General features: G+C 40.1%; 1 protein-coding gene across 1 annotated transcript in view; it reads right to left on the bottom strand.

Annotated features, from left to right (window-relative positions):
- Window positions 1–6,027: 6,027 nt before the first annotated feature.
- Window positions 6,028–14,009, bottom strand: part of TYW3 (tRNA-yW synthesizing protein 3 homolog) — a 12,880-nt gene continuing 4,898 nt past the window's right edge. The window contains exons 3-6 of the mRNA XM_070746177.1: window positions 12,887–12,985; window positions 10,749–10,820; window positions 8,475–8,608; window positions 6,028–6,725 (exon numbers count right to left, since the gene is read on the bottom strand). Of these exons, the coding sequence (XP_070602278.1) occupies window positions 6,518–6,725; window positions 8,475–8,608; window positions 10,749–10,820; window positions 12,887–12,985 (513 nt within the window). The 3' untranslated portion in view covers window positions 6,028–6,517. The remainder of the gene's footprint in view (window positions 6,726–8,474; window positions 8,609–10,748; window positions 10,821–12,886; window positions 12,986–14,009) is intronic.

The following is a 14,009-nucleotide window of genomic DNA, read 5'->3' as shown; positions in this document are numbered from 1 at the left end:
GGTAGGCTTGATCAGTGATGGGCGTGGCCAGGGTGGGCATGACACAGGACTAATGTTGGGGGCAAGTGTGATGGCCAACTGCTAAGGGAGGACTTCCTTGAGACCCTCCTTCTCTCTCACTATAACCTTCCTTCCTTCCTTCCATCCTTCCCCCCCCCTTTCTCTTCTTTTTCCTTCCCCTTTCCTTATTTTTACATCCTTGCATTCTTCCTATCTTTCCTTCTTTTTCTTTATCTTTTTTCTTTCCCTTTCTCCTTTCCTGCCCTTGCATGGTCAAATGCAAAAGTGGAAACATTTCTTCTTTTGTTTTGTTTTTACTTTGTTTTGCTAGCCCTCTTCCAGTGAAAACAGAGCCCGAGGCACTCCATTTTTACTGGCAGAAGCACTGCAGGCCGCCCCTTTGCTTCTTTCCAAGCCAGCGCTGTGGGCCAGATTGAAGCACACCATGGAACAGATTTGGCCTACAGGCCTTGAGTTTGAGTAGTTTGAATAACCACCTCTGGCTGTCTGCAGAGTGGGATGGGAATGGAGATTTTGCAGAATTCTTGCCTCAGAAGTAGGGAGGACATGGGGATTTTGCAGTATTCTTGCCCTGCCATCCCCACCAAGCCAGGACCATAGAACCAGTAGGGGATTTTTTAAAATTTCACCTGTGCCCTGTTCTCAGCCAGTATAGCCACTGGCGACGCATACCTGAAAGTATAATTAATCAATGGAGAGACCCAAAGTTTTGTTATTTCTGATGTTCTATTTATATTTTGTAGGTTGTTTTCCACATGTTAAGTTTTTCCTTGTAATCGGCTTGGGGCAGAACCTACAGTTTGACATACTTTGAGACTCCATGCACATTGCTATAGATCTACAAATATAAGTACAAATTACTATTCAATATAATTATTATTACTATTAACCAAGCAGTCAATAGCCTACGTCATGTGTCTTTCTGTATCTGGTTATATTTAATGACAATCAAACCTGAAGTATAGATTCAAACTAAGGTTCGGTGTATTTTTTGTAGACATTTCCTTCTATTTGTTTCTAGGATTATCTGTAGATAAAAATGACAATGATTTCCTCCGTACCTGTGATGACAAACATATAGCACATGTACCACAAGTGGCACACGGCGTCATATCTGAGGGTACATGAAGCGTTCCATATAACAGCTCCAGCTTGGTTCTTTTTCCACCCTCCCCAGGTTTTAGGAGGCTTTCCTAAAACATGGGGAGGGTGAAAAATGGCTCAACGGCTCAACCAGAAGTCCATTTCTGAATTTCCAGTTATACCCATTGGGTCTATTTTTCGCCACCTACAGGCTCCGGAGACTTCAGTGATCTCGGTATTGAGTGCACAGGGGAGAAGTACAGGGGGATTGTGCAGGGGCGGATTCCTCTTACCTTCCTATCTGTACGCCACGTGCGCATTGTGATGTTTTGCATGTGTGTTTGCTACACTCATGCGCATGTGCTCATCCACTGTTGTGGTTCAGCCTGAGTCAGATGAAAGACCAGCTGCGTCTCTGCTGGCTCCATGCCCGGGGGAGGATGAGAGTGAAGAGGAGAGTTCTGGGCAGTCGGACGGGGGATTAGTCAGGAACGTGACGAGGAAGAACAGCCTGGGAGCCCTGGGGAGGGGCTCTCTCAAGCCAGTAGCTTGGAGTCTCTGGAGTCATTGGATGACGAAGCACAAGCTATCATTAGTATGCGACAGAGACGCATAGATCAAAGGAGGAATCAATTGAAGAAATATTATCAGCATTGAATGAGGAACACCAGGGGGTTGGGTGTGATCCTCATTAGCAGGGAAGGGTTTATAAGGCAGGCAAACTCTTTCGGCAGTGTGGAGTGTTATCAGAGTGGAGTTGCTGTAATCTGCATTGTCTCTCAGCGTTTCTGTTCCTGGCTCGTGGCCCAGCAGTCTTGAAGACCCGTGGGAGGTGTATGTCTGTTATCTACAGCCTCGTCTTGGCATCAAGGATCCTGTGTTTCTGTATGAACAATTGCCTTCACGTATCCATTTGGAGTTCCAGTGTTTTCCTGATTTGTAAGGACATTTTCTGTTGGCTTCTTTTCTCTTTACCATTATAAAACTGTGTTTGGATTCTACCGGTGTGTCTGGCTTATCTTTTTGGGTTAGTTATAGCTTCCGGAGTGACCCAGACAGAACAGTCGCTTGTGCGATTTTGCTTTTACACATGATGATTTTCCTCTGGGCATGCTCAGAGAGCAAAAGAAAAAAACCCACCCAAAATTAGAAAAAAAGATGGCACCATGCACAGACCAGCAACGAGAGCACCGGAGCAGTTGCACACTACTGGTAGGAATCCATCTCTGGGATTGTGCACACATACATAGGGGGTCATTGCATTATGGATGCATTATGCTTGCGTGTGCTATCGTACTTGTGTGTGCCCTTTTGGCACCCAAGCCAAAAAAGATTTGCCATCACAGCTCTACACATAGTTTTACAAATAGAGAAAATCTTGTTATTGCCATCTTGTACAATTTAAATGGAATTTACTTCTGAATTTGACACACAGAGACTTGCCAGGTTTCAATTCTGTCAACAAAAATCCATCCATTTCTTTTATATCTGAAATTTATCTGCTCTGTGAGAAAGGTGAAAATCTAAATCGAGTTACAGTTTGCATAAACTATAATATGTTATGTGCACACAAACACACATATATTCATATTCAACATTCTTGTTGATCGTGACTGCATCCTATTGATGTTCTATTTAGCTGTGCTGTCAGCTTAATTTCATGGCATCCTGAATGAATTGTTTGAGGAACTGTTTTCCTATAACAAAACAAAACAATGACAAAGTCTCCCAAATCTAAGGTTCCCTTTATGTGTTTGTTTATATATCTTTATGCTTAAAAATTGGAACATGCTTCTTTGAGCTAATTCAATGTAGCACAGTGCCACCTGGTGGCCCTTCTTTAAAATAGAAATCACTGAGGTGGGCATAACCTATGCCTGACACATCCACTCCACAGGCCGCCAGTTTGACAGCCCTGCATTAGAGAAATCCAGGTGTATTCTGGCTTTTTAAACATGTTCCAAATGAGATCCTTGGGCAAATATTAGGTTTTCTTAGTTTTCCGCTAACATAAAAATGATTACTTCATTAGAATTTTACTTAATTTAAGCCAAGGGAAGCAGCTGATATAATCATAGTTATAAAGGTGTCCAGGGGGAAAGCATTTTTAAATTCCGATATTTCCCTGACATTTCCCTGTAACTTGCGATCTAGTTAAGGCGCGGTTGTAGATGATGTCATACCAAATGGTTAAGCCATGTAGAAATATCGGTAGCTGAAGAAGTTGTTGCCATAGTTATGCTCATTTTTGCTTGACTCCGACAGGCAGCGCGATCCTTTTTTTTTTTAACTTGATTTTTCCCCGACTTTTAAACATTTTAATACAGTTTGGTTTCGTTTTTTCACGAATTCCATGGAAATATCAGGACATCCTGTTATAATATTTGACTGCACTTTGCAAACTGTAGTTTATATACAGGGAGCCCTTCACTTAGAACAATTCATTTAGTGATTGTTCAAAGTTACAACAGCACTGGAAAAAGTGAATTATAACCAGTGCAACATCCCCATAGTCACTGGATAAAAACTCAGAGAGCCGGCAATCAGTTCATATTTATCTGAGTTGCAGTGTCCTGCAGTCACATGTTTTTCTCTTTTATGACCTTTTGACAAGCAAAGTCAATGGGGAATCTAGATTCCATTGACAATCATATTACTAACTTAACCAACGCAATGATTCACTTAACAACCGTGCCAAGAAAAGACGTAAAAAGGGACAATCTCACTTAACAAATGTTTCAGTTAGCAACATAAATGTTGGGTTCAATTGTTGTCATAACTCAAGGACTACCTGCACAACATCGTTAAGAGTTTATTCAGATGTAGCACTAATTTAATTACCAGTTCCACTTTTTATAAAAATAAAAAAATAAAATATTATAAAAATAAAAATGGTCTTAGCTCCCAACAGTGACAGGTGGATTGCCTCAGATCTTCCTACCAAATGGACAACATATTCAAAGGAAAAGAAAAAAAATGAGAAGATCAGTCTGCCAGAACAAAATGTTTAGTTGTCTCGGAACAAAATGTTTAGTTGTGTACTAGCATTCATATACATTTGCTGTGAGGTTTTCCTTATTTGGCTAAGTTGTCTTACTTGGATAAACATGATGCAACCGACTCAAGAAATGCAACCTACAGGGGACTGGTAATTCAAGACGTATGTGTGTACACCTAAACCACAGCCAGGATCGGTTTTCTGTCAAATTATTTTTCTTGGCAACAATATTTATTTAGAGAATGTACCTATTTATACAAGACTGCCCATCTTACATACATAACTACAGTAGGGTCTGAAGTACCATAACAGACTCACAACACGACTACACCTCCAGTATATTGGGCTCAATTAATGTCCGGGTCCAGTATCTAGGGCAGGGATGCCAAACCTATGGGATGCGTGCCACCTGTGGCATGTGGACCTATATCTACTGGCACGCAAGCCGTTGCCCTAACTCAGCTCTTGAACTCCTGAAATCCCTTTTGAATTTATTTATTTATTGCATTTGTATGTGCATAAATAGAATCCTTTAAAAGTTCTAAGCTGTTCTGTCTGAGTCACTCCAGAAGCCAATACCAACCCAAAAAGAGAAGCCAGACACACTGGTAAAAGGCAAAGGCAGTTTTATAAAATTCAAGAAAAACACAGGTAACAGAAAATGTCCTTACAAACAGGAAAATGCTGTATCTTCAGATATATTCACGAAGGCCAAAAGTCCATGCAGCAATACAGAATTCTTGCTGCCAAGCCAAAGCTGTAGATAGCAGACCTATACCTCCCACGGATCTTCCAAAGCTGCTGGGCCACAAGCCAGGAACAGAGATGCCGAGAAACAAGAAAGGATAACGCCACGCCAAGCTGATAACACTCCACATGGCTTCAAGGCCTTGCCTGCCTTTTAAACCCTGCTGATGAGGACCACACCCAAACCCAGCTGTTTCTACTTCAATGGTGAAAATATCTCTTTAACTGCTCCTTTCGTTGCTCTGAACGTCGCTGTCTCATGTCAATGACAGCTTGTGCGTCATCACCTAATGACTCCAAGCTACTGGCTGGAGAGAGCCCCCCCCCCCCCCCCGGGCTCTCATGCTGTTCTCCTTCATCCCATTCCTGATTTTCCTCTCCCCCGTCTGACTGGTCAGCCCCCTCCTCTGCGCTGTCATCCTCCTCCGGGCATGGAGCCAGCAGAGACACAGCTGGCCCCTGAGCAGCCTCAGGCTGAATCACAACATAAGCTAGTTTTTGAATGAATAGAATGGACACACCAATAAGGTGATCATTACTTTTATTCAGTGATTTGAAGTAATAGCTGAGGTATATCTAAATACACCATTTTAGTGGTGAATACTACCTCCATTAATGTATATGTATTCTACACGTTGTACAGTACATCAGCCTGCAGAAAGGCAGACTTGTTTGAAACAGGGTTTTCTCTAGGACATAGAGCAAATGGCCGTTAATTAAGTGCGGGTGAGTGCAAATAAAATGCACAGGATTGGACATAACTATTACTCTGATCTAGTTATTACTATAGCTACTTGTAATTTCGGTGAAATACATCCACATTCACACAGTGTAACTTAGAAAGATATAGCGAAGGAGCTATACATACGAGAGTAAGATTCTATTCATGCATAGATTAGGGAGCAATGCAACGTCTCAAAATGTTTATCAAGGATGGCAAAGGTTAATTGTTCCTATAATTATTTATTTCGGTAACTTAATCAATGATGTATTTGCTTCCTGCTTTTCCCCCCCCAAACACCAAAGAGCTATTGCTCCCAGACATGGCCTTATGGTCTTAATTATCCATACTAAATGAAATGGGAAGAGGAAAGTAATTTTAATAGCAGACGTTTCTCTGGTTATGTTCAGAACAATAGTTAACCCTTTAAAGAATATTTTCAAAGAAAAAAAGCACACACAGAGCAAAACAGTATTTATTGTGGCCATGTCTTAGGTACAGGTTTGTGATAATGCACATTGTTAACGAGTAAAAATATAAAAATCGAATCAATAAATCACTTTCTTCTAAGGGTAGCTACACACTTCACATGCTACAATAGAGAAGGCACACTCCGGGTCCAAAAACTATCCATAAAAATGTTGAAGATCACTTATATTATATGGCTACTAACCTAAGCAAACTGTATAAACATGTTACTTTCTACAGCTGAGTCTACGGAGAGGGGCGGCATACAAATCTAATAAATAATAATAATAATAATAATTATTATTATTATTATTATTATTATTATTTCATACTGAAATCCATAAGTTATAAAGGGCCATAAATTCCTACCCCTGTTCTAGAACACAATAATCTACCAAGCTCTTATAAAGAGCAAAGAAAAATAAACTACATTATACAAACATAATGGCTATATAGGGCTACTTCAGACAACTCTATAGTTAGTGAAAAATATCAGTATTGCTTTGACTATCATCTTCACTCTCTAAAGTTTTATTTTGGTGTGAAGGACTTCCGCCATCCCTCTCCGTTGCTTGAGATTTTTTTCTTACACCCGAATCCATGCCATTTCCTTTTTCTTTCTCCTCCGAGATAGAACTCATGGAGTGATTCTTGCTTTCTAGTGCAAACTTCAAAGAGCTGTAAAACCTAGACACAATGATTTAAATATGATTCAGGTTGGCAGTTCAATTAACTGGCTTGCATAAAGCAGAACCTGCAGCTCAGGAACACTAACAACAAAATAAATTAATACAACGCCACAGGAGAATCACAGTTTTGTCAACTGATTAGCGAGAAGAGCACGGCATTGATATACTACATTTATTAAATTCCTACTCTACTGCAATCATAAGACTCTGGGCATGGCACAAAATCACCTGTAAGACATCTACAATATAATAAATAAAACCTTTAGACCAGTGGTCCCCAACGTTTTTTCCACCAGGGACCAGTTTCAGCAAGACAATTTTTCTATGGCCCGGTGGGGGCGGAAAGGGGTGTGGTTGGGGGCGGGATTAAGCATGGGGGTGCTGGTCCTCCCCGCCCCTCTTTCCCGCCATCGCCCTGTGGCCGGCAGAACCTGCCTCCCAAGCCCTCTTGCCCAGTGGGGGCTAAGCGCTGAGACAGGGGGTCAGGCTGGCCCTCCTGCCTCCCCCCAGCCAAAAACGCAAAAGCGCCCCGCGGCAGAAGCCAAAAGAGGCTTGAGCCTCTCGGTCCTTCCCGCCCCTCTGTCCATCGTCCTGTGGCCGGCAGAACCTGCCTCCTGAGGCCTCTTGCCCGGCGGGAGGCGAAGCGCTGGAGGGAGGGGGTGGCGGCATGAGGGCCGGCAGCTGCTGACTCCACGGACCGGTGCAACATGCCCCGCGGCCCGGTACTGATCCGCGGCCCGGTGGTTGGGGACCCCTGCTTTAGACTACAGAAGACTAAAGATCAAAATCAACTAATATATGACTTTAAAATGGAGCAGTTCACAGGAAGAAAATTCACAGGATGACATCAACTTAATTAAATCTACGGAAGAAGATATAGTTTAATGTGGTGATTATATGATGAATGCAAAGTAGAATTGTTTTAATGGGATTGTTTGTCCTGTGCTGTTGTCTTAAAAACTGGAGTCCAGCAATAGATGAACCCTTACTAAAGAAATTCTTACAATGGTTACTCATTAAAACCTATCCACCCTGAATTCCTTCCAAATCGCTACAAATGGATTAACATAGTAAATATGTATGCATATGCGTACACACAAATTTTGTATTGAATATATGAAGTTTTTTATCCAATATTTATATTGTATTTTTCAGAGTATAAGACACACCTTAGTTTTTGGACACGAAAATAGGAAAAAACTAATCTGCCTACCAGGCATTCATTAGGCTAGTCTTTAGTCTGGTCAGCTTAAGCATTAGTTTGCTGGTTTTGAGCACATGGGCTTGCTTTTTATTCCCTGGTTGGGGGTAAAAAACAGTTTCTAAAACACTTCACTTCTCTCTCTCTTCTGAGAGAGAAACAGTGAAAACAACAGGAAAGGGGAAGATTGCTTCACTAACAAAGCATGGAAGATCGCTTCACTGGTTAGTACTTTGTTAGGGCTGGGGGAAAAACAAAACCAACTATAGCTACATTCTGAGTATAAGGTGCACCCAAATGTTCAGCCTCCTTTAGATGAGAAAAAGGTGCATCTTATACTCTGAAAAATATGGTAAATAACACAGGGTGGAAAAAATAGCTAATACTCCTTCCTCCTCCTATTTTCCCCATAACAACCTTTGAGATGGGTTCTGCTAAGGAAGTGATTGATTCAAGATCAGCCAGGCTCCGTGCCTAAAGCGAGACTACAACTCACAATCTCCTGGTTTCTAGGTTGACACCTTGACCAGTGCACTGCTAACAAACCTGTTAATTCTCTTCCAATTTTCTTCCATCTTCCGATTAGCAACTTGAACCACAAAGTCAACATATTCTTCACTGACCATCAGTCTTCCCTTCTGAGTTAGTGGAACTTCTAAGCAATGAGTACTTCGGACAGCCTACAACGATGTAAAAAGGGAAGCTTACATCTTAACCAGCTTTTATTAAATCTTATAAAATATGTGTACATATTTGAATTTTGTTTTCAAAAACAAGGACTCTCTAGAGGTGTAATGGAAATTAAGTCAATGGAATCAAGGCTTAATGGTGTTTTAAAATAAGGCTGAATGGTTTCTTATATGTAACACAATCTGATTTTGTTGTTTAATGTTTCCCATTTTTGCCTTCCTTTCCTTTCCTTCTTTCCTTCCCTTTCCTTCCTTCTCTTTTTCCTTTTTTGGGTTTTTCCTTCTATTATTTTCCTTGTACAGTGTTCCCTCGATTTTCGCGGGGGTTGCGTTCCAAGACCACCCGCGAAAGTCGAATTTCCACGAAGTAGCGGTGCAGAAGTAAAAACACCATTTTTGGCTATGGACAGCCAAAAACTACCCCCATCTACCCTTTTTCAAGGCAGTGCAAGGAGCCAGGCTTGAAGTTGGAGGCGGGGAGCGACGAAAGTGCGGAGGCCGGCAAAGATTGTTTTGAATGTCGGCTGCCCCCGCCCCCCAGCGCCTCCGGCCCCCTCGCCGCTACCCCCTGCACGCCAGATTCGCCTCTCACTGGCTTTCTTGGGACATGGGACCTCCTGCAGCAGCGCTGGCGGCTACGGCTTCTCATCCTCCTCATTCGGCCGCTAGCCGCTCTGAGCGCTTTGAGAATGCCCGCCCCGCCCCTCTCACAGTCTCTTAGCTGAGAGCGCTTTCGTCCCAGCTATCAGCGAGGGGGCTGCAGGAGAGGGCAGGCGTTCTCACAGAGAGGGAGAGAGAGAGGGAGAAAGAGAGAGAGAGCAAGAGGGGGGAGAGTGGAAGGTAGAGAGAGAGAGAGAAATGATAGAAAAAAGGGGAGAAAAAAAGAGAAATGAGAAAATGATTGAAGCAGAGAATGACAGGAAAGAAAGAGAAAGAGAGAGAGAAGTAACTCTTGGTGATGACATATGACGTCATCGGGTGGGAAAAACCGTGGTATAGAAAAAAAACCATGGAGTATTTTTTAATTAATATTTTTTGAAAAACCGTGGTATAGCCGTTTCGCGAAGTTTGAACCCGCGAAAATCGAGGGATCACTGTATATTAAAGCAACAAATGTATTTTTTAAGAAGTCGTACATGGAAACAGTTCTCGGCATAGGCAAGTTTCTTAAATAAAACTTAACCTTGAATGGCCTTTAATAGAAAATACACTTGATGTGACAAAAGAAGGTGTCTACATTTCTTTTGTAATGTACAACTCAATTTTTAGTAATAACTGTTGCTCCTCTTTGGAAGGAGGTTGCAAAGTATTTCTAGTAGGACTACCCAATTATGTAAGAGCTTTGATCCCTATGCCATTCATCTGGTAAACTCGCAAGATTTGCTTTTCTTGCCATGCATATGTATAAATCTGAACTAGACTGTGTTGTTTCTATGTGTCATGCAATATATGTGATTTATGCATAATTTTGTATTTACTTGCTTGTTTGGTTGTTTGCTTATCTATCTATCTATCTATCTATCTATCTATCTATCTATCTATCTATCTATCTATCTACCTACCTACCTACCTACCTACCTACCTACCTACCTACGTACCTACCTACTTGGTCATGTTTATGTAGTGTCTATTGGAGGTGGTGATTCTTTGGAGAGCTGTGACAAAATTTCATTTTAATGTATGCCGATTAGAATACATTCAAAGTGACAAAGTTTAATCTAAAGTAGGTATTCTAAGTTGATGTTTTACCAGATATTTCACACTGCTTCTATCAACCCAGCTGAAATTGTCTATTTTGGTGATTAATATATGACTGCCTTGGAAAGTGGCTGAGGCTCTTGGCTGTACTCAAGATCTTACTTGTAAAGAAATTTTTTTAAAGAAATCTCAACATGGCTAAGATGTGTGTTTTAACCTACTGATTACAACATGTAAGTGTCATCTTATGTTGGGACAAGAGCAAGTCAAAGAAGTGACCCTGTCATCTGGGAGCCAGTTATAGCCATGTATCTACTTCCCATGTAGAGATGCTGGTTCACCTTGATGTGGCCTGTATGTAGTTACACCCTAGCAATTTTCTCAGGAGGAGCTGCAAATATCCCTTTGCTCAAAGTAGAAAACAACAACATACCATCATAATTTTTCCTTTCCGGCTAACGGTTATACCAGAGTTTCTGAACCCAGCTTCTATAGCCACGGTGTGCTATAAAAATAAAACCAAACAATTGGCATAAACAAAGTATCTAAGTGCTAAACAGTGAGACAATGTGTATTTTCAAATACTAATATCTGAATATCTCCTAAATATTTACAGGAATATAGGTAATTTAAACAGTAGGTTTTGTTTTGCCAGTGTATCAGAGTTAGTCCTCATTTAGCAATCACAATTATGTCTGGTGACTTAGCTGTTAGGTGAAACAGTCGCTAAGTGAAGCCAGAACTTACTTCAGTTTTCCTTTGCTTTGTAGATCTGCAAATCATAAATGAAAGGATTGACCCCAAAATTATTACTGCTGTGATGAACTGGATGTGATGAACAATGCAGTTACCTAAGCGAGTACTACCTATATAGCAGAAGGAAGTATTTAAAAAAGTACATAATTGTAAAATGTTTATAATAACAGACCTGTAGCAATGTGAAGCCATGTTATGAAGCAGAAAAACAGAAGCAAATATTAGGGCATAATTACAGCCAAATGTGAAGAAAAATGTGGTCTTAAAAGCTGTTTACAACTTAGAATGGACATTGCCAATTAAAGACAAAATGCTTCTTCTTAATAGAGCTGTGCAAAACATTTTGAAGTGCAAATACACTGACTTTAGAATAGTACCTTACTGGAAGGGTTTTCACCTCACAACTGGCCATTTCCTGATCTATTTTCCAATCAGAGCAATCCATTTAAAGATTGGAATACTTTCAGTTAGATTGGAATATGTTGAATTGCTTTTGGTGAGGTTTGTATGAAATATTTTGGATCCAAACATTTTGATTTCTGAAAATGTTTCTCTGAATTCTGTTTAAATTATCTACTCTACAGCATAGTAAAACGGTAAGAAGACCTAAGTTTGCTGATGTCTATCAAAATAATTAAAAGGAGCTTATAATAGTTCCTTGCTGATACAAGCTGATAGGCAAAATCCAGGATTCATCAATAAATATTACATAATTTGATGATAGCCATCAAACAATGTCAGCCATATAAAACTGTATTTCTGTAATTCTCATTCTACCTCATAATCCCAACAAGCTTTCACTTATGAGTGTGAGATCTATAGAAACAATAGAAATGCTGTTTTCTCCACCAGCATTTTTACAGCCCGTTATTTAACACACAATGCTTCAGATGTAGGTAGTCCTGAACCATTTGTTTAGTGAGCAAAGTTACAAAGGCAATGAAAAACGTGACTTATGGATTATGGTCCAAAATATGGTTAAAGAGATTGCAAACTTTGAATTGGAATTTAAACCTGAGACATTCTTATTAGGGATAATCAGAGGACAATACGAAAAGGCGAGCTATTACCTTATAGTACATGTATTAACGGCAGCTTGATTGATTTTTGCACAGAATTTGAAAAAAGAAAATGTACCAACTATGGATTTGGTAATTTAAAAAAAATTAGAATGTGCAAAATGGAGCAAAATCACTTTTGGGTTACAGAACAAACAGGAAGAATATTATACTGTGTGGGACAAACTTTATAATTGGATTAATGGAAAGTGAGAAATAGGGTAAATGTAAATTAAACCAAAATGGAGTAACCGAAGAATCAAATATATAACTGTAAATATGTTTTCATGTATAACGATTGTGCTGCATACTTTTTTTGTTTCCTGTAGTTACTGTGTTTTGTCTTTGTCTTTTAAAAAACCAATAAACAAATCAATAAAGAAAAAAAAGAAAAAAGAAAAATGTGAGTATGACTGGTCCTCACATTTGGTCCTCCTTGCATTTACCTCATAGTCATGTGATCAAAATTCAAATGCTTAGCAACCTTCCCAGCTGGCTTCTGATAAGCGAAGTCAATGGGGAAGTCAGACTTTATTGATCATTTGAGTCACTTAATAACTGCAGTGATTTAGTTGCCAACTATGGCAAAAAGTTTTAAAAATTGGGCTCCCTTAACAACATCATTTAACAACAGAAATTTTGGCCCCAATTGTAATCGCAAGTACAGGATTACTTGTAATGCGTTCCAGTGTGAGAACTGAGAGGAATCAAGCATTACTTATGTAACAATAACAGTGTTTTAAGCAGAACACTTTACCAGAAGTTGTGCATCTTCCAGGTCTTGACATTGCACATGGAGAACAAATGGTTCAAATTTGAAGATGGCATCAGCTGCAGCCTTCTGCAAGGCGGTAAACTAAGAAAGAGCAAAAGGTTAATATCAACGCTACATCTGTTAGCAATGAAATGTAAGTAGCTTATTTAGCATCTAAAAACACTGCACGACAGAAGCCGATTCGACGTGCTAATTAAAATGCATTTCGACATGTTGTAATGCTCATATGCTCTGCCCGATATATGTTCTGCTTGTTTTTATTCACTGCGGGTACAACATTTTGCTGGGATTTAAGATTGTGTGCTGATGGCAAAGAATTTTAGAAATCTTGATGTTGTATGACATAACCACAATTCTAAAGTCTGCACATCAGTTTTGAAAAAAGCTTCTGATCAAATATGGCCTATCAGTTTCCAAATGTCATTCAAATATTACTTTGAAAAATAATAAACCCCACCCATCTACAAAATCTGCAATGGGGGGAGGGGTAAATAGTGCACATTTAATACAGTATACAGTAATGCACATTTTAGAGAATACTTTAAAAACATTCCTGGTACAAAAAGTTTTATTGTTTTCTGCGCAGATCTTATCCACATATTGACCTATTTAACCTTTTAAAAATGGTATTTGGAGGAAAATAAACACTACAAAATAAATAAATACTACAAAAATAAATACTATTGTTTCCCTATGAGTACTTTCATTCAATAAAATTTTATTTTCTCTTTAGATCACAATATCCTAGAATGTTAGATTGAAGGACAGTTTGAAGATCATCTAGTCAAACCCCTAATAAGGGCTGGAACCCACTTCTATGGCATCCCTGATTGTTGTGGTTAGCTCTGGCCCAGCTCCTACCCCAAGGACTGTGGATGTGGGGGAGACATCCACATGCTGCAGGCCTGGTTTGCCCCCCCCCCCGGTGAAATCTGATGATGAAGGCTCCTCTGACCAAGAAGACATGAGTGACAGGGAGGAGGAGAGTGTGGCAGACAGCTCAGAAGGAGATCAATTATCTAGCTCCTCCTTGGATTCAGAACAAGAGTTAATGATACAGCCACCCATGCGGAGAGCGATGCATAGGCAACAACAACGGAGAGAT

The sequence above is a fragment of the Erythrolamprus reginae genome, chromosome 3, assembly GCF_031021105.1.
Source record: "Erythrolamprus reginae isolate rEryReg1 chromosome 3, rEryReg1.hap1, whole genome shotgun sequence".
NCBI classification, from domain to species: domain Eukaryota; kingdom Metazoa; phylum Chordata; class Lepidosauria; order Squamata; family Dipsadidae; genus Erythrolamprus; species Erythrolamprus reginae.
This window is presented reverse-complemented; position numbering and strand designations above follow the sequence as displayed.